The sequence below is a fragment of the Lepisma saccharinum genome, chromosome 5 (genome assembly GCF_977018435.1).
Source record: "Lepisma saccharinum chromosome 5, izLepSacc3.1, whole genome shotgun sequence".
In the NCBI taxonomy this organism is placed as follows: Eukaryota; Metazoa; Arthropoda; class Insecta; order Zygentoma; family Lepismatidae; genus Lepisma; species Lepisma saccharinum.
In genome coordinates this window covers 46,298,710-46,320,827 of record NC_139233.1, presented here as the reverse complement: position 1 = coordinate 46,320,827, position 22,118 = coordinate 46,298,710, and the positions used below count along the sequence as shown (strand labels likewise).

Below are 22,118 nucleotides of genomic sequence, written 5' to 3'. Positions count from 1 at the left end.
TCATCTTCAACTTACCAAGGAAGTCAGTCCCGCAGCCAGGCATGACGTCAGCATTGTTCGGGTAGAAGTCCGCATGTCCAATGGCTTCCCGATATCCTTGGATGAAACTTGTGGAGTGGATCACATCCACAAATTTCGCATCCGAGGCATCCAGTCTCTGGGACTCATCCAAATCGTACTCGAAGTATGGCTTGGCAGGATCCAATGCTGTTGATAAAGTTGAGAGTTTTCTGTCATTATTGTGCAATGAAAAGTGAGTGAGAGAATGCATTAATAAGTTTTGATAATTTCTAGTGGGGATATTGACCCAGGGTTGTTAAAGGTATAGGAACTCAAAAATTCCAATGGATTCTATTGGGTTCCGCAACAGTACAGGAACCTTTTTTTCTCGCACAATTTAAATTCGGTCCAAGTTGCTTATTGTTTCATTTCAATACGGAACTTGGACCCGATTTAAATTGATCGAAAATAAGGTTCCTGGATCGTATTTAAATTGATCGTGAAAGAAGGTTCGTGGACCGTATTTAAATTGATGGGCCTTCGGCACAGTGCCATTAGCACGGGGTAACTTTATTTCAGTGTTATGGACAGACTGCATGCTAGAGTACAGTATATAACACTAAAATTTAGTAATATGATACGCAATGAAGTTGGTAATTTATATAAACTAATTTTGAACCACTTATTTCAACGTTTGGTAAAACAAATTAGGAAAGTTTTCAATTGCACAAGAAGAATTAAAGATTAATTGTACGTATTAATATAAATTGTACTTAAAAACATAATGAACAATCCTAGTCGAACTGCACCTTGGGCAATAATGTTGTAGAAATAGCGAATTGAGACACTACTAAGTGAGGCGAGTGTACTTTATTCTAAAATATTTATTTTGTTGTTTTAAAAAGTGCATTTAATTCGACCTTATAAAAGTTGATCACAATTCATCTCTGCAGTAAATTATTATCGTTGTAAAGTATTAAAAGTTAAGCTTTCTTTCGAGGAAGTTGATCCTTAGGAAATGTATTTTTCTTGAGGAATGTGAAGATACGCGTACAACAAACCAGCGAGGAAGTTATTCTTTTCCACAATATTGCTCACGAGTTTCTGTGCATATTCGATTGCCATTTTACGAGGTCCTTGCCTAATTCACTTTTAAAAACATAAAAACAGTCAAGATGTCGTGACGTGTGCATTTGGTTCAGTACAATTGTATATGACTGTCGAACAGCCAACGTCAGGTTGCAGCAACACTTACAGGATTGCCAAGTAGACTCGCGCAAGAGGTTATATCAAAACAATCTCACTGAATCGCAACTGATAAAGTCTTTTCATTACCTGTTATCCGATGTAGGCTTCCGTTCATCAAGTTCCTTTGAATAAATCCAGCAACTTGGGCTCCCAGACTGAACCCTATCACGTGAACATTTTCAATAGGTGCTCCGAGTTCTACCATTTCATCAATTAGGCGTGCGGTGGTTGCACCGACTTTTCGTGAATTCATAGCAGCATCGTACAGAAGGCGAGTATCAAGACTTGACCAATCTACAGACACGATGTTCATTTTCTCCCTCTGAAGATACTCTGAAAGAAAAAAAGAAAAATATATACAGGGCGTCCAAAATTGTTTTCACAATTTTAACCTTTGATATAAACAATTATGAAATGAGACCTTGCAGCCGATTGACCAATTTTGGATTTGTTTACATTTATTATCAGGTGGACAGGCGTAGATTCTAGATCCTGACGTTACACTTCAGGAAAATGGCTATCCCACAGGAAATGTAAGGCCAGTTCCCTCAAACTTCCTATGCTGGTCACAAATTATGTCAGTGTTTTACTTCCATTACAACCTGCAAATTTCATTGAAACAAACACTGCTCGTTTTCAAGTAAAGTAGCCATTTCCACACGCCACTTCCTATAACGTCTTCCCCTCCACATGAAACCAACCGTAGAACTTTTCTGGCTACTCTAATGCAAAATAAGCATTATGATGTCTCATTTCTTTAAGTTTTATTAAATACTGAAAATGCAATGATAATATTGAAACACTCTGTATTTTGCGTACACTTTTACATCAATGTTGTTACGAGTTGCAACCTACTATATCATAAGAGATATGACGTAATATTCAAACAAAACGAAATAAAATATACTTACCATCTCTAATAGAACGTATCCATTTTGTCTTTCCGTTATCTTGATACCCGTGGATGATGATTTTGGTTGGCAGCCCTGGATCGAAATTCGTGCAGTTGAGTCCGGGTTGCATGTCGGCGTGAATCAGTTGGTATTTCATTGGGTTTTCCCTAACAATTGAAAAATGTCATTAAATAAACTTTCTCAGACATTTGTTTTACCAAAAAAAAAAAAACCTTTCTTTTGTGCTTATTATATATAGTATTTCAGTCAGTGTTCATTTAATTTAAAAAAGCCTTTTGTTATCTCAGAATCTCTTTATGTGAAATGATAATATGCCATGGCATGGCAGTCTTAAGTGAACAAAATACAACGGACCTTGAGCAAAATATATAGGCTAGAGAGGAAACGTCCTAGTTGACATTTAGTTATTTTAATGTTATAGCTAGAGCCCGGATATTGTCATAAATGCCAATTTTGTCCCCGATTCGTAAGCATTCAATACAGAAGTACGTTCCAGAGTAATTGTATGTAAATTCTATAGTGTTTTATTCTGACTCTTAGTGTCCATTTTGATTTTTAGTGCGCATAATTTAAAAGAGGGACAAATTAATGTTCCAACTGTGAAAAGTGTGTGTTCTTATGCTTTTTGTTGAGGTTTGCTCAAAGGCGGGAAGCCCCCTCCCCCAAATCCATCCTGACGACAAGACCTTACAATAAACATAAGGTAAAAGGCGATAGGCGATTGCCCACTTGACGTTATCTGCAATGTGCCTAGTAACGAGATAAGAACCTCCCACTGCTTCTTTGCCGTTTCCTGTGACCTTGATATCGTTAGGTTCTAAATTCAAGTCCTGGCCTGGGCATGACTGTTGCTTCGTGAATACCCATCGTCAATTGAATCTAATCATCCCTCATCGTCGCGATTAGTGAAAAGTGGAAACCCTCCCCCACTTACTTAAAAAATGACCCATTTTTCACAATCACGAGTCTTCAGAATATTCTTGTGAGGTTTAATTGGTTTGCAATAACAAATTTCGTCACTCTGCACACCAAAAGAAGATAGAAATAATAAAATCTCGTCATTTCGGAAGTAGATAATGAAGTTTCTTTTCGGGAGACCGGGCGAGTGAGTTTGACTCGGGGAACTCATGGCCATTCCTGAAGGTTTGGTAAACCTAATTCCAATGCTAAGTCTACAATTCATTGTATGGGAACCAGAGGGGCGTAATTCCAATTTATCAAATTTCCAGAAAAGAGGAAATAATGTATTCTTAGGAACATGTCTGACTCTTATAAAGAGTCAGTAAATTGGAGATAGGTGGTTTGCAAAGGATTAGAAGTGTGGATCTGTTGATCTGACTCCAAATAAATATCTTCAGATGAGTTTATTTTTCTAAAAAAAAACTGAAACTCGCATTTTTGGAGTTATGTTTCTCTGGTTCTCAAACGACGAATTATTTTTGCTGTCTCTGGCTACTGTGACAGGTGACAAAATGATGCCTCTCTCTTTCTCTTTTTTGCTCAAATTATTTTTCTCTACTTCTCTTTCACTTTCTTTCGCAGGCCCTCGTTCTATCTTTCTCATTATATTTTCTATTTCTCCCCCTTTCTTTCTCCATTTTTTATTTCTTTTTTTCTCTCTCTCTCTCTCCCCCTTTTCTTTTCTAATTTTATCTCCTTTTCTCTCTATATCTTTCTACCTCCAATTTTCTCTCTCTCTCTCTATTTGTGGTTAGCACATCGCGCTACGATGTCACGGGTCCCGGGTTCGAATTCCGCTCGGGCATGGTTGCTTGTAAATGTCCATTCATCAATTTCATCATTTCCTCACTCATTCCCATCTTCGCAAATTAGCCAAGAGGCACAAACCGCGAAGTAAAATAAAACAAATCAATCAATCAATCTCTCTATTTCTTCCCCCCTCTCGGTCTCTCTCTCTCTCTCTCTTTCTCTATCTCTGTTTCTTTTCCCCCCTCGGTCTTTCTCTCTCTCTCTCTGTCTCTCTCGTCCAAAATGCAGGAAACTACTATAAAAATGAGTCCAAAGCAGTTACCAGTAATTAAGAAACCTTTAAAAATTACAAACATTCAACAAAGAACTGATAAAATACTGAAAAATGGCGAATAAGCCAAAAAACAAAGTCTTCTATTCGTAACTGAAGAGAAACCATTATAGCATGTAAGCACAGTGGCGAGCTGAAGTAGGAAGTAGAAGAAGAAAGGCAATAGATGTTCGACTGTTTATTCTAGGCAGCTTAAAGAAGAAAAAGATTCGACCAATACAGCTATGTAAATGATTGGGGCGAATATTTTATTTGTTGAGTGAAGAATCTACTAATTACACTGGTCAACATGATTTTTTTTTACAAGAAAACTAAATGGCAAGTATGGTGTACTCTTTTGTCCTGAATTCAAATATGTAATTAGAATTTTTCCATCAGGTACAGTTTTCCTGTGACAGTTACTAATAAGAAAAATTAGTGAAGATCTAAATATCAATAGTCGAAGCAAAGTTAACAAATTGAAGATGTTAAAGTGAAAACAGCTCCTCCCTCACTCCTAAATATGAGCAATAGATAAGTTTTTCGTTTCTACATATTTACATATCCATAACTTTTGCTTTCTATCGTTATTCGTTTAACAAAACGCATGGCCAGGCATATTAACTTCAATTTTTCATGAAACTTTACGTTTCACTGAGAAATGTGACGACCTAAAAACAACCGATGCAATACAAATGTTAATAGCTGTGTAATCCACCTCGGATCCTAAGTGAATCTGAATATTCAGGCCCAACTAGCTTCTGGGCATAACGAAGGATCCTTTTTGTTCATAATTTCTGCTTTGGTTCCGCTGCGAAACCAGGGTGCAAAGCGATCTGTCCGCCGGGTGACGTCACGCTTTCGTCAAGGACCACGTGATCAGGTATGGCCCCAGATTTCTCCTTCTAATAGTTGGGTCAAACCCAAGGAATATAGAGATTAGGTAAAGCCATCCGAAGATTGCCGATCTTGCACGAACGCGTGACGTCGCCGGAGAAGCAGTGAGCTCGGCTGAAGCAGACTGCCCCTAGCATTTACATGGGAGATTCAGAGAGCGAAAGTATATTATTACTTTTAGGAGGGGGAAAATAATAATTGTCATCCTCCAAGATGGTATTGAGGCATCCTTTTAATGATTAGTAACATAATTGAAAACGCGCTACTTTTAAAAGGGGGCAAAGTACATGTGAAAAAATTGTATTTTGAAAATCCATATTCCTGAAACTTTCTGACCGATGCGCTACAAAGAAATTTGCGTGTTCTCCTTTAGAATTTCGTCATTTTACAAATCGTAATATAATTTTAACAAAAACGTGGCATGCTAAAGAAGAATTAAAGAGTTTAAAAAAATAATTGATTAATAGACTTAGTTTATTTTACTTCGCTTATCTGTTACATATGGCTAATCGCAAAGATGAGGAAGCGTGATGATATGATGAAATTGAAGAAAGGAAAGTAGACCCATGACCGGGCGGGGATTCGAACCTGGGGGCCCTTGGTATCGTAAAGCGTTGTGCTAACCACTTCGCCACGGAGGTCAGCATTACAAGGAAATAAACAGAAATTGGCATCTATGTTTTAATATGCGAGAAACATTTGCGAGGAGGTTATTGAAGTAACAAATAATTATTACAAGACGTTGTGATGAAAATTTTTAATATATCTGAAATATCGAGAGTTGACCTTGCAGTCTCTAAATGAATGGCTTATTGCAGAAAGGGACCTGAGTCACTTTTGCACAATTCTGAGAAAAACAATGAAAAATCGTATAATATTAATAGTGTAAGAAAGAAATGTGCCGTTGTTGGCTCAAATATTCAACATAATGAATAGTTAATTTTGCAACCCTCAATGCACCCCCCTGCAGTACGCTGCTAGACACAGTGGAGATGAAAAAATTAACTCCGATACCTCAAAAATGTGACTCAGGTCCCTTTCTGCAATAAGCCATTCAAATGTACTTTTAGGGTTACGCAAAACCTTTATTCAAAATTGATAGTGTAAATTTATAAGCTATTAAAATTTAAAACTTATTCCTGTTCGAAAAGAGAAACTGCCAAGTCAAATTAATATTTCGTATAAATACATATATTTTTCTTTCATGAGGCCAAGAGAGTATTTGGAGGGGACGCTGGCTTGGGAAGGCTATAGCCCCGGATCTCGATCTGCAAAGGGGCTTCCAGTGGGAAAACATACCTACGAAATAGTCCAGAAGAAGGGGCGAAATGATTTTTTTTTTAAATGGCTCAAGAATACAAAGATATAAGTGGATATTTGACAAGCTTAGTCTAAAACTTACAACTGAAGTCGTATGTGTGTGTGTAGGGAAGGGGGGGTTGGCTACGTGAGGTAACACAGTGGAATATGATTCACAATACTAAAATTAAAATAAATATGTGGGAACAATAGAAATCAAAATATGTTGTAGCTAGTGACAGCACAATAGTAAAGATGGAGGGGTAAATCATATTTTCCCGGGGCAATCATTTTTATTATTCCGTCGTTTTACTGGGGGCAGATAAGGGAGAGAGAGAAATTGTCGAACGAGAATTGGGGGGCGTTCCTGCCCCCCCCCCCCCCCCCGTAGTGTGGTCACTGCCTATGGCTATGCTGGAGAAGAATGCACCAATTAATACGCTATTAAGTAAAATAGATACTTTTAAAACTTTTAATCAAATTATTTGTGAACTATGATTTAAATTTAGAGAGAGCACATACCTGTTAAATTTAATTTGGATGAGTTAACTTCTGAAGCCTGCCATTTCCGAGCTGCTGCGTTCAGGTGGCGGAACGAGCAGAATACTAATTAAAACAAATATGTGACAAATATATATATAAAAAACAACGTGTTTGAAGCTATTGACGGCGCTAAAGAAAAGACAGAAGAAGAAGAACGGGGAGTTCAGTGATATTTTACGAGAAGCAGCAGGCACGTATCCAGGAATTCCTTTCGGGGCGGCGGCTGAACACCATTTTTTAAAGGGCTATCACAATTGTATGTTTAAGGCCAGTGGTGGCAATTGGGTTCCAATATGTGGGGGCGAGGGTGGACAAGGAGACAAGCATTAAGAGGTCATAGTGTGATAGTGTGGAGGCAAAAGAATGGGGAGCAACTATCTCCTAAATCGTCGCCACTGTTTAAGGCTGTCTTTGTTTGTTTGTTTGATTTGTTTTATTTTACTTCACGTTTTGTGCCTCTTGGCTAAGTTGCGAAGATGGGGATGAGGGATGAAATTATGAAATTGATGAATGGACATTTACAAACAACCATGCCCGATCGGGATTCGAACCCGGGACCCCCAGCGTCGCAGCGCCACGGGGTGCGGCGTTTGAGGCTGTCATTTTAATCGGAACGTGAAATCGGGACATTTTCTACAACTCAACTCCTCTGTTTCCATGCATTAATATTGTGTGCCGGAACCATCTCAGTATGTATGTTTGTCCATTTCTTCTCATCAGGCATCAAAACATCTATGTATCAGAAGTGTTTTTACGAAGGTACTACACATGCACGGAATGCACAATCCACTCGACAACGCAAGATTCAAACTGTGTGCTGGGAACTGGAATCCGACAGGATTCAGGAAGACAAAAACCTAATTTTATCTAGTGTAAAATGAAAACTTTCCTGGTGGGGGGAGTCCACGAGTTACGATCCCCACCTTGGATACGCACTATTAACAATAACAGGGTTATAGAACATTCTCCGTCTTGTCTCGATAATTATTCCTCTCCTTAAATTACCATCACATTATTCAAGAAGTCAAAAACCTAATTTTATCAGTGTAAACTGAAAAATTTCCTGGTGGGGGGAGTCCACGAGTTACGATCCCCACCTTGGATACGCGCTATTAACAATAACAGGCTTATAGAACATTCTCCGTCTTGCCTAGATAATTATCTCTCTCAAATTATCACCATATTATTCAAGAAGCCAGAAACCTAATTTTATCTAGCGTAAACTGAAGATTTTCTGAAGGGGAGCTTGAGCCCCCTGATTCCCACCTTGGATACGAGCTGTTACCAATAACAGGGTTATAGAATATTCTCCGTCTTGCCTCGATAATTATTTCTCTCCTTAAATTAACGTCAGATTATTTTATTTGACACCCCAAGAAACAAAAAAATCTCATTTTATCTAGTGTAAACCGAAAACTTTCGGGGGGGGCTTGAGCCCCCTAAGCCTCCCCTTGGATACGTGCCTGGGAAGCAGTCACGTTTATTACACCCTTACATTTACATACAATATTATAAAGTTCTGCTTTTAGATCTCGCACAATGCCTTTTTCACAAAAATGGGCAATCTCGCATTTTTTATATCAATCAAGCTGTGATATTTTAGATTTCTTCCGTTAGTGATAATAGTTTTCACAGCTTTCCATAGCATTTAGGCATGATTTCAGTTGACAAGAACAAAATAATATTATTTCAAAACATAGAGCAAAGAGAAATCCAACGCGCTTATGTTAAAACTCCCTTACATTGGAAGCCTGGAGAGAACAAAACAGGGGTTCCTTTATAACACGATTTCTTGAAAACCATTTTACACATTTGAATCAACTTTGTGATAAATTGATTAGAAAGGATGAATCTTAACAGTAAAAGTTGTAACTTTTCCCTTGCTACTATATTTTAGAAGATATTCGTTGTCAAATTTCTCAATATTTGCATAAGGAACCAGCCTTTTCCGTGCCGAGTGTTTCGATGGTGACGTCATGCATCCACGGACAACTGCGCATACGATCTGCGCCGCCGAACGAGCACCCCCTGGGTCAAACCTAGTCTACAGCACTTATTATAGGGCTGAAGGTTTAACCTGGCACGGCTCCCGCTAAAACCTTCTCTGTCGTCTGCAGGACGTTGTTGCCACTGATTTCGGCGCAAGCGAGAAAACATGGCGATCTCCACAACCAGAGCATTCACGTTTATGACAATGCGGCAACAAAGGGGCGAGATTCCCCACGCTAGGGAAACGACGGTCCCTGGTAGGCGGGGGACAAAGCACGTGCTGCCTCCAAGGCTTCTCCCAATGGATGAAAATACCCACGTGATGCCAGGGAAAGTCGACTAGCAGAAGGAAATCTACGGTTTGGCGCGAACTGTGCCAGGTTAAACCTTCTAGCCTATAGTTTCTCTGATGATTTTTCGTTGCAGACCAGTGTTATTGATTATAAAGAAATATAATTATTTCTGGCCGCGATAGGTTCTCCTGAAGTTTGCGACTTGCAGCCGGAGCTCGCAACCTCCAGTAAAGACGGCCTTTCGTTCGGGCTTCGATTGCGATAACAGAAAAGTATTTTAAACACTACTGGTGAGCAGTTAAACGACGTAACCCGGGGGCGGTTGGGGAAGGGGGGACACGTTGCTTACAGCCTCCAAGTTTGAAGGTCGACGAGCGGGCATCACGGTCAATTTAGTTTGAGCAATAATTTTAATTGGATTTTTTCGGTGTCCGAAATGGAACATGCCAATGGAAATCACACCAGAGGAATCTAAATCATTCCATTAGATCCAGCCATTGTCAACTAATTTAAACTAAATTTTATGTTTGTCAACAATAATTGTCAACAGACCAGTGTTATTGATTATAAAGAAATATAATTATTTCTGGCCGCGATAGGTTCTCCTGAAGTTTGCGACTTGCAGCCGGAGCTCGCAACCTCCAGTAAAGACGGCCTTTCGTTCGGGCTTCGATTGCGATAACAGAAAAGTATTTTAAACACTACTGGTGAGCAGTTAAACGACGTAACCCGGGGGCGGTTGGGGAAGGGGGGACACGTTGCTTACAGCCTCCAAGTTTGAAGGTCGACGAGCGGGCATCACGGTCAATTTAGTTTGAGCAATAATTTTAATTGGATTTTTTCGGTGTCCGAAATGGAACATGCCAATGGAAATCACACCAGAGGAATCTAAATCATTCCATTAGATCCAGCCATTGTCAACTAATTTAAACTAAATTTTATGTTTGTCAACAATAATTCAACTAATACTCTCTATGATTATGCCACAATTTATTTATTAAAGTAAAAAAAAATATATGAAGGTATTACGAGTAAAATAGTTTGGACCGGGCATAAACTTTTTAAAACCGAATTTACCGGTCCGCGGCCTCACGATGGTTGAGAACCACTGTTATAAACTGAAAAACTGAAAAAATATCAATTATCGTAAGAGTGGATGGGGAGACGAGCTAAAAGAAAGTTTACAAGGCTCATCTATATTGTCATGAGCTGCCTCTTACTGGATAGCTTGTTTGATTTGATATTTAGCGTCGCATTTCTGTCATGTTTGGCTAAACGCAACGATGAGGATGAGTGATAATAATTGATGAAGGGACACTCACAAAGAACAGCAATGCCCAGACCGGAATTCGAACCCGGGAACCCCTGGCGTCGTAGCGCGATGTGCTAACCACTCCGCCACGGAGATCGACTTCTTACTGGATAGCAAAAATTGAAATTCACCTCGTCCATAGAAAGAACTGCACACCCGATTGGGGACTTCTCGTGGCCCAAGGTGCAGGGTAATAGGCTCGATTGCCTGACAACGGCGCTGAAATGAAAAGATAAAACCATTTTAAGAAACTTATAAATTACACATATCATTGATTAAATGATCGATTTGTAGTTTAAAGTACACTTTATGCACAGATAGGGTAATTTGGATTGGACCTATAGTTTAATGTGGGATCCAAACCACTGTGCTATGTGCCTCCACAACTTACACATAACATTGATATTAACTTTATAAATCTAAATATTAATTTACAAATGTAGCTAAATCTTCTAATTACACTAGGGAACAAATAATTATTTTTTTTTGCCTTCAGAGCGAAATAAGTTGCCTCTTGTGGAAACAAGTGTGCTGAATTCAAACATAACAAAAATAATGCTCTAACACGTAAGATTTTATTTTTACAGGTAGATTTCAGTATACATGGAAATATGCGTAACAAATGTACAGAGCCATGAATTGCACATCATGTAAGTACATGTAAATAATATAAAGAATCATTTTATAAGGAAATTAGTAATCAACCACTAGTCAAAAGTAATTAGCTTGCTACAGATAAGGAAATTTGAACAATACAAAAGCATACGTTTACTTGAAAATAGGTAAAAAATGTCTACCTTTCAACGAACGTCTCTTATATTCAGTGCTACTTTCTCGTTTCGTATTCCAACAGTAATCCCCTAACATGGCTGAGTCCCATCGTCCTTGGTAACGACGTTCCATGTCAGAAATGTCCTGTTGGAACCTTTCCCCCTGTTTATCACTTACATCACCTAAATTCTGTAGAAAATATTCAAGATATTCAAGAGGAGAAAGTAGAAGATGAATTTTTAAAGACATTCGGCAACTCATTTCTTTGTAACACCTTACTAGCTCTGAAACTAGAAATTCATAGTTCTCTTCTTTTTTGTTTCCCAGGAATCCATTCACCACAGCTTTGAAGAAACGCCACGCTGCCAGCTCGACGTCTTGGAGCTTTGATTTAAAAAAAATGTATTTCAGTAGTTTTCTAATTTGTGGTCCCACAAAAATACTTTCCTTCAATTTTGCTTGTTGTCTCGTTCGAGAAAAGGTCTTGGAGGTAACGAAATCCACTGCCATCTTTATTCAAGGCTTTCACGAAGTTCTTCATCAATCCTAATTTAATATGTAGTGGTGGGAGAAGAATCTTCTTTGGATCAACAAACGCCACATATTTCACATTTTTTCTCCAATTTGGTATTCATCCCTCATTCCCCAATCTTTAACTACAAAATGACGACTTGTGTCGCGACTGTCCCACAGGCACAATAAGCAGCAATGTTTCGTAAAACCTCCCTGTAATCCTGTGAGCGAGGCAATAACCTTGAGATCAGCACAGATTTCCCATTCATATTTATTATAATTTACAGCTGCTAACAAAACAGACATTGTTTCGTATGATTCCTTCGTATTTAGAGCATGGAATAAAGGAATTGATGGTAAAACATTGCCATTATGCAGCAATACAGCTTTCATACTTAATTTTGAGGAGTCTATGAACAGTCTCCAATCGGGTACTGAATGTCGAACACCGAACTCATTCATTAAGGAAACGACATCTACACAGAAGCACATATTTTCTTTCATTGTGAAATACTTGGAAAACTGCTTGTGACGGTTTCGATAAATGGAAATTTTTGTGTCCTTCGCAAGGAGTTTCCACTCCTGAAGCCTTGAACCAGGAATCTCTGCTTCTTTTTTTCCCAAATTTAAATCGCGTATAAGATCACTTAGCTCATCGTGCATAATGAGGTGCACACAACCATCTTGTTCGTCACAATGGTATTCTACGTCGATTGATGTTGACGGCTCGTCTGCGGTATCTTCATCTGGTGCTTGCACACAACCTATGTGCGTGGGGGTTTTGGAACTGGTAGTTCCTCGCTGTGGTGTACCGGTCTCTTATACTATATAAATTTACATAACAACTTTTCGAATGAATTAATTCTTTCCCTTTCTTTTCCAGGTAAACATCTAGCTTTATTTTCCAATGTTAGTATACCTTATACCTTAAATTTTATTTTATTAAAAATTGACATTATGAAAAATTTTTACGTGTAGGAGAATTTTGAGGATTAGTTTCGCTTACTACACTACAAAACACATTAGAAACAGTCATTATTTTCACGGGGGCAAAAATCATGTTCCCTAGTGCTCCCAATGTTTCTAAGTATACGTTCTCTGAGATTCTAGTGGTAAATTTATCGATGGCTGAACGCATCACTGAATATTCTGGGCTAGAGCCTCGGTCTTGACATGATTGTTTCTTTGTGAGCTCCTATTCATAAATTATATCTAATTACAATTTAAATGTCCTCGATTGAGTACGTACATGCAATAATCGTTATTGGAATTAAAATCATAAAATATATTGAAACCAGATTATTTTTGCATTATAATGATTTATCGATTTCAATATTTAGGGGCTACTAATAGTTCTTTACTTCATGTGGCAACAATGTACAGGAACGTCTATAAGGAAATTATTTTCACTGATCGAAGTGTAATCTTCCAAAACTCACAAACCTACAAAAGGATCCCTAAAGGTGTAATTTGTAACCACACGAACATAAAAAATCGATTTTTAACCTTATCGACATATACAGTATGTATGTGTTCTAGACATCTGAGGACAATTTCTAGAACTTTCAGTGTTTCCAACCTTGATTAAGCCTATAGCCCGCTATTTTTTTTTATTTCATTTTTTTTTGTTGCGTTTTTTTGTTTGGAGCTGAGGGCCTTCCCAATGGCGTAGTGGTAACACCGTCGCCTTGCAACCAAGGGGTCCCTGGTTCGATACCCATTTGAGGCACATCGTGGTTGGGATCCCACCCTAAACCGTAGGTCCAGTCCCGATTAGTATAAAATATACTTAAAACAATCTCAAATGTAACAAGCTAAAATTATCCATTCATGCATTTTGACGTCTAAAACTCTGATCCATTGATTATATTCTAGACGTTCATATCTGACATTTCAGCACAAGGTAAATAATAAAAATCTCAATGGTTAAGGTTTTGCAATGCAAGAAACACGGTTTGAATATCTCCTACACGGTTTCCACGCTATTAACGAACAATATTATGGTAACACGAGTTTTAAATCACGCTATTCCCCGTGCCTATTTGCGTTATCAGCCACCAGGTGGCAGTTCCATCGCTTAGCTAACTTACAGATATCGTATGCGCAGACCGTGTGAGAGCGGCTAGTTTAAATGAGCTAGTTTTCATTTCCCATTTTCGAATTTAGCGTTAAAATATTTCTTAAACAATTATGATGTGACTCAGTTTTTGTTTTGTACAGAGCAAAGTGTGCTTATGTGCGAGTTTTACCATTCGAAGACAATTTGAAGACCGACTTCACGGTGTTCAAGTTGGAAAAAAAAAAAAAAAAAAAAAAAAATCGGGGGTGTGTAAGGTTACCACCGACTTGACTTACTTGACTTAATTCCTGTTGTTCCCTGTGGAACATAGGGCATCAACAAAGCATCTCCACCTGGTCCTACTGACGGCAATTCTCTTCACTGCATTCCAGCTCTTTCCTTCCTCCAAGGCCTCAGCGTGAACAGATCTTCGCCACGTCTGTCTAGGCCTCCCTCTTTTCCTTCTTCCCTGCGGGTTCCAGTCTAGTGCCTCTCTCTCGACAGCCTCATTTTCCTTCCTCAACGTATGCCCTATCCAATTCCATTTTCGCCGCTTTATTTGTATGGACACCTCGGTTTCTCCAGATTTTCTCCAAAGTTCTTGGTTTTGAATCACTTCTGGCCAAAAGATATTCAAAATTTTTCTCAGGCAGCGATTGATGAAGGTCTGTAATTTAGAGGTAATCGTTTTTGTTACTTTCCATGTCTCAGACCCATACAACAGTACAGACTTAACATTACTTCGAAAAATACGAAGTTTGGTCTTCATAGATATCTTCTTGTTTTTCCATACTGGATAGAGCCTCACAAAGGTGCCATTTGCTTTTTGGATTCGTTGAGAAACATCCTGTGCCGCCCCTCCGTCTTTTGCCACCACACTACCCAGGTAAGTAAAGCTATCCACATTTTCAATAATCTCTTCACCAATATTAAACGGGTCTGTTTTTGTGGAGTTAATCCTCAGTGCTTTGGTCTTCTTGGAGTTAATCACAAGTCCTGCTTTTTTTGCACTTTCTATCAGATCTGCTAGTTTTGTTTGCATATCACCATGTGCTTCAGATAAGAAGCACAAATCGTCTGCAAAATCAAGGTCTTCTAGTCTGTTATTCAATCCCCATTGGATACCACGTCTTTTCCCTCCTATTACATTTCGCATCACTGCATCGATCACGATCAGGAACATTGTAGGTGATAATATACAACCTTGCCTCACTCCAGACTGCACATCTATTGGTTCAGATACACGGCCTTCATGTATAACTCTACATGTATAATCACGATAAGTTTCTCGGATAAGATCAAGAATTTTTGTGGGCACTCCATATCGTTTCACTTCCTTCCACATTGCATTTCTGTTGACCGAGTCAAATGCTTTCTCGAAGTCAACGAAAACTGTATAGAGACGAGATGACCATTCTATACATTGTTCCAAAATTATCCGCAAGGTGTTAATTTGATCAATACAGGAGCGATTTGGTCGAAACCCTGCCTGTTCTCTTCTGAGTCTCAAGTTAACATGCTCCTTAATTCTGTTTAGGATAACTCTAGTGAAGATCTTACTCGGAATGGAGAGAAGTGCTATACCTCTCCAGTTGTCACACTTTGATGTATCCCCTTTTTTCGGTAGCTTCACCAACAGGCCACTCCTCCAGTCCTTAGGCATCACTCCCTCTATCCATATCTTCTCAAATAAGGGCTGCAACATATTTGCTGTGGTGTTTATATCACTTTTCAGCACTTCCGGTGGTATGTTGTCGACACCAGCTGCTTTACAATTACGTACCTCTCTCAGAGCCTGTTTAATCTCTCCTACTGTTGGAACATCCGTCCTAATTCTTACACTGGGGCCAACATCATCATCATTATCATCTTCCTCTTCCCCCTGGTCTATCTGAGCATCCACAGAGCGATTAAGGGTTGCAGAGAAGTGCTCCTTCCAACGTTTCAGTTGGTCCTCGGTATTCGTAAGGAGGGTACCATCTTTACTTCTCACTGGTCGATTTCTCTGCATCTGTTTCCTTGACAGAACTTTTGTGATGTTGTATAGTTCTTTAAGATTCCTCTTTTTTGCTGCTTCCTCCGCCTGCTGAGACAGATTGTCTACCCAATTTCTTTGATCCCTACGAACACTACTCTTTACTTCACGATCCTTCTCTGTATACTTTGTTTGCAATTCTGCCTTCCTTGCCCTTGTCCTGCTTGAGTTCATTGCCTCCTTAATTACTTTTCGCTCATTAATCCTTTCCCAGGTCTGCAGAGACATCCAATCTTTTTTCCTCCTATCCTTGAAGCCCAGAACCTTTTCACTTACTTCTGTGAAGGCAGATCGAATTTTTGTCCATTCTCTTTCAAAGTGTGCTTATGTGCGAGTTTTACCATTCGAAGACAATTTGAAGACCGACTTCACGGTGTTCAAGTTGAAAAAAAAAAAAAAAAAAAAAAAAAAAAAAAATCGGGGGTGTGTAAGGTTACCACCGAAGATATTGCTTATCGGCCTGAAAAATTATCATCAGACATTTCCGAAACTTCGGCAAGAAGTGATGAACGCTTATTAAGCAGTTGCATGAAGTGTTGATGCAAACTGAAAAGGAGCAGCATTGGAATATTCACGGTCAAAATGGGTGAGTACGTGCATGATTATTTAGGCTTTTATTTTATCGTATCGACCCGGATGTAGGCATCACAGGTTAATCAATTACGGGTAGCAAACAGGCATTGGTGACGAATAATGAAGCCAAATTCAGGTAGGTTTTCAAGAAATAAAGTACGTGATTTTTAAGAAATCCAATACATTGTCTTTTACCGTAGTATCAAACTGAACAACATATGAAAGAGGTGTAGGAACACTGGGATTTATTATTTCTATTATTTCTTCCCTCGCATTCCCCACCCCCTCACATGGAGCACTGTTTATAAGTTGAGCTTTTTTGAAAGACAAGCCCAAAACTAGACGCGCCCAAAAATTATGTCCATATTCTTGTGTATTATTACTGATTCAAAGAAATTATTCATCATGGTCGTCGAGAGCCGGGGATTCTTTTTCTCTCATTCCGTTTAACTCATTCTCTTCTTTTTCTCTCTCTCCATTTCTCTGTAATTCTGTCCCTTTATTTCTTTATTTCTCTTTTCTTTCGATCCTCCCTTACTTTATATATGTGCACATCTAGATTCACTATAGATTATTATTTAATGGTCGTATCGAAATATGTTATTTGAAAATTTCTCATAACATTATTTAAGTGGGCAGTCGGGAGTGCGCTTTACTGTTTAAATGTACGTCATCGAAGTGCAATTTGCATACTGGATGTAGAGTAGTAGAAGTGGATGAAATACTAATGGCTATTTTGTCTTACTATATAGTTATTTTCACGTGACTGTACAGGTTACTAGGTCTAACGGAGGCAAAACTTAATTTTACACTAAGACAAAGTGTGGACGTATTGTGTTCTCGAGACAGCTTTCATTTTATGTGAATATCGTAGTCGGAAGAACGCGGCCTTGACTGTTTCCACAAAACAGCTGTCTGTTCAATTAACTTGTTTCAGCTCTTATCAACAACTCCCTCATGAATGAGCTCATCGCATACGTTTTGACCCCGCAGTTTGAAGCTCTCCAACACAAACACTCAAGGCCACCTTGCATCGGAAAATCAATCCGCAAGCAAGCTGGAATGAGTGCAAGGGCAAACAACGCGTCCAATTTTGACGTTCCGAACCGATGTAAGATAAAGCATCATGATTAGCATACTTGTTTTCGCAGATGCGCTAAATGCATTGACTGTAAATGTTTGGGTTTCTTTCAACTCTTACAAGAGTAGTTCATAAATAATTATACAGACAGATGATTTATATTTCAAGATTAGTTTTATTGCCACTGTTTGACCTACTATGTTAACCACCTGCAGCATATGCCTAGTAGTAGTACAGCTCGTACATTCCTTAGAGTAGAATACAGTAGATTTCGTTAATAGAAATGAAAATGTAAAATCTAAGTCTCTCATCTGGCTTGTGCATAGCAAAAGGATAGTTTAAAAGTCAAGATAAAAGAGAATTTGTCTACATGACGCGCGTGGACAAAATTCATAATGAATATTTATTGTTTCAAAGGATTGCAGTAACTGTCTTTTTCATCATCATACTAAAAATCCTGATCGATTCAACTTGTGCAATACTGTGCAATTTTGAGATCCTGAAAAAATTTTCCCCTCCTACAGTGGCGGCGATGAGAGGGTAGGTGGGGGCAGTTGCTCCCCACCACGTTTTCCCCCTTTTGCCACCGCACTATGCTAAACCTTATGTACCAAGGGAAAGTAAACTGCCCTTGACCCCCCCACCAAATTTTGGAACCCAATCGCCGCCACTGCCCTCCTATATAAATGTTGAAGTTCAAGGGCATGAAGAGCAGCAGATGATGCTACTTCTCTAGTTCACATAATTTATTTCTACATTTAGTTGCAGATTGTCAAATATCGATTGAAATCAGCACGTGGATTGAAGTGTTCAGTTACAAAAAATAAATATTCTTCGACGAGCGCGACTTGCATTCAAGACCTATCTCATCCTGCCACTTTGAAGTCTTTGAATGGGAGCATAACTTAAGGTGTATGTAGGATTAGGATGATTATGTGGTTGAGAATGTAGCACACGTTCAGGACAATTCTTAACGGTACGTGTGCGTCTGAGTTCAATTCGTAATGGACAATTTGTCTTGCAGTGGCGAGCGCTCATGGTGTAAGTAGGTTGACAATTATAGGCTAGACGGGGTCGAGCTGTAGTTCTCGGCGACAGGTAACGCGTTAGATAGGCTTGATGGTGGCTTCCTTAATCCCGCTTTACGTATCGTTAGGCTATCCAAAGGGGGGGGGGGATAGGCTATAAGAAAGCGCCCGCGAACTTCATAAATGGTACGTACAATCCCAGTATTTTCACGAGGAAAGACTCGACGAAAAAGCATAGTATTTTTTCGATTTAGGCGAAATTCTCTTGCATTTAACTTTTCAAGAGTCTTGATTTTATAGGTCTCGTCCGGTCTCAGTTCATAAATGATAGTCTCTTTCTCTGCACATAATACGCGCCCGTGTTTGGGATAACGCATTATTATTTCGATAACCAAGTTTTCGCAAAATTTCTTTCGTCAACGTCGCGTTTCATGTTTTGCTCTGATGTTTGTAGGTTTGAATCCCGACCAGTGGCGATATTACGGAAACATCGGTTTAAAAATCGAGACGAGGACAGTACGAAACTTGTCGAGACAAACCGAGAGTTACAGTCAGGGAGTCTCGCCTTGGAAATTTTAGTAGCTAAATTAGAAAGTAAAGTGCATTAATATTGAAAATCAAAATTGCTTTATAATGTGACTTACGTTGATGTTTTGCTTTTTGTTGTGTAATGTGCAAAAACCTCTGTTGCAAGATTTGTTAATAAGCATTTTTAACATCTTTCTATCTATTTTTTGGAATTCTAGGCGAAGTCGAGATGTTATTACCTTTTGAGACTGAGGGGTCCGTAAACACCCACCCAAATGTCAACTTCTCTTCCACATAGTACGCACTAGACTAAAATCTTACAGACTAACGAGGCTATTGAGTCTAGACTCACATATAGTATAATCCTCTACGGGGCTTGTACCGTCCATATGTAATTGTGATTGTCCATTCATCAATTTCATTGTATCACTTATCATGTTTCATCCCCATCTTCGCTACAAGCCAAATGTAGCAGAAAAAGCGAAGTAAAAAAAATAAAACGATCAATCGATCAAAACCTTTTAATCAAAACGAGTGATTGATTAATTTAGTTTATTTTACTTCGCGTTTTGTTCCTCTTGGCTAATTTGCGAAGATGGGGATGGGTGATGAAATTGATGAATGGACATTCACAAACAACCAAGTTCGAGCGGGATTCGAACCTGCGACCCTTGGAGTCGCAGCGCGATGTGCTAACCACTTATATATATATATATATATATATATATATATATATATATATATAATATATTTATATTTATATATACGAGGGATGATCGGAAAAAAGGTTACAAAGCATATAACTTTTGTTTTATTCACTGTAACGTAACGAAAATTTATGTGTAAATTAATAACATGTTTGTCTTGTTGCGAGTTTGAGCACTTCGCATTCTGACCATGTATACCCGAGAAGCGGACATTTAAAATGATGACTCGTCTAGAAAATTGGTCAAGAGGAGTGAGGGCAGTGGTGCGGTTCCTGTGGGCCAAAAACAGTACACCTGCTGACATTCATAGGCAGATTGTGGAGGTGTATGGGGAGGGGACAATTTCAAGGCAACATGTAGCGAAGTGGTGTCGTGCCTTCAAAGAAGGACGGACCAGTATTGTTAATGACAACCCTGGACACAGCGGTAGGCCCAGTACCTCAACCACTGACGTGAACTGTGCTCTTGTGGATGAGTGTATTCGTGAGGACAGAAGAACAACATTACGCTCAATATCAGCTGAGCTGGCACTACCATTTGGTTGGCTGGCCACCATTATCTGACATGTGATGATGTCAAAAGAGCTGCCTCACGGTGGCTACGAGAACTTGACGCGGATTTCTGTGCAACCTGTATGGAAAACCTCATCTACCGTTGTGACAAGTGCTTGAACAAAAAAGGTGATTACATCGAGGACTAGTGTTGAGTGCCCTCCATCATCAGGTGTGTTGATCTTCCAGCTATGTCTAACACATACGCCATAATAGGCTTTGTAACCTTTTTTTTCGATCATCCCTCGTATATATATAAAGGAATACCCCTATTCGGCAGTATCCCCCGTCATTCACACATTCGTACACTTTCACACATGCCAATTTCCACTTTATTCACATTGTTTCTCATTATTCGGACGAACACAAAAATCCAAGCCCGAGCGGGATTCGAACCTGGGACCCCTAGCGTTGCAGCGCGATGAACTAACACTCGGCCACAGGGTCCGGCTAGACCAAAACAAGATTGAGACATTTGCTTTGGAATCGAACAGAGATTGAGACCTTTCCCTGGATACGGAACCATAATGGAGACTTTTCTTTGAGGTCCAGACTAGATCGACACTTTTCCTTCTAAGCCGAGATGAGATGAAGACTTTCCTTTCGAAGTCCGAGACTTTCCAATCGAGAACAAGACAGTTCCAGCTCGAGATCGATGGCACAATGGGGCGTCGTCACCTTGTAATTAAGAGGTGCCGGGTTCGATACAAGTGGAGGCACTGGCACATAGTGGTTCGGATCCCACTTTAAACTGTAGGTCCAGTCCCGATTAGCCTTTCTGTGCATAAACTGGACTTAAAACAAAAACTCAAAAACCTTCAACTCGAGACGGGCTTCTTCATTCACGAGACGAAACGACACAAATACAATCTCTAATCTGAAAAACTTCCATTCCGTATAAAAGCTACATAAAGCAGTATTGCGTAAAGACTAAAATCCCTGCACCTCGCGGAAATCCCCAGCCCGGTCACTTACCTCTCAAAGCAGCAAGCAGCAACGATAGCAGCAGCATTTTCTGGTCACTGGCACATCGGGTGCCTTGGCATTGAAATTTAACAGAAGCGTCATATAACGGTACCCTCTATTGAGAGGCACTGGATATCAGGTGAGCATTTACGTCATCAATTGAGTCAGGTCACGGTTATCCGATGTGGCCTTTTGTCTCTATTTTGCTTCCGAGTGATCATTACTGTACACTAAATATGAGAATATTGTCAATAAAGGTAGAAGGAGAGAGATAACAGTTCTAGTGCATAGACAGCTGGTGGCTATGTTCACTGACTGAACCTTTTACTGCTTGCCTACTTCCTTTATAGTAAACGTATACTACTTGAGATATTATTACTGGGACAAATGCGGTTATTCTCGTAGTTTACACTACAGTCAACTTTTAATGTTCGCGTAATGTTCGACCATGGAAGGGATCTACAGCAAAAGTGGCAAATTTTGTCTCAATTGCACGCACTCCTCTAAAACAAAACTCTTTAAAACAGCAAGGTTCACTTACAAAGACAAAATGTTTCTACGACGAACTTCGAAATGTGAATTTGACATCATTTCTCCCCGTGGCGGAGTGGTTAGCACATCGCACTACGACGCTAGGGGTTACGGGTTCGAATCCTGGCCTGGGCACGGATGTTTGTGAGTGTCCTTTCGCCAATTTCATCATATCATCACTCATCCCCATCTTCGCAAATTGGCCAAAAATGGCACAACAAGCGAAGTAAAATAAAGCAAATCAATCCAACCATTCAATC

At 39.4% G+C, this 22,118-nt stretch overlaps 1 protein-coding gene across 1 annotated transcript in view; it reads right to left on the bottom strand.

Annotated features, from left to right (window-relative positions):
• Window positions 1–21,389, bottom strand: part of LOC145988350 (pancreatic triacylglycerol lipase-like) — a 29,003-nt gene extending 7,614 nt beyond the window's left edge. The window contains exons 1-5 of the mRNA XM_083123224.1: window positions 21,337–21,389; window positions 10,647–10,734; window positions 2,160–2,308; window positions 1,336–1,581; window positions 16–207 (exon numbers count right to left, since the gene is read on the bottom strand). Of these exons, the coding sequence (XP_082979350.1) occupies window positions 16–207; window positions 1,336–1,581; window positions 2,160–2,308; window positions 10,647–10,734; window positions 21,337–21,373 (712 nt within the window). The 5' untranslated portion in view covers window positions 21,374–21,389. The remainder of the gene's footprint in view (window positions 1–15; window positions 208–1,335; window positions 1,582–2,159; window positions 2,309–10,646; window positions 10,735–21,336) is intronic.
• Window positions 21,390–22,118: the final 729 nt, after the last annotated feature.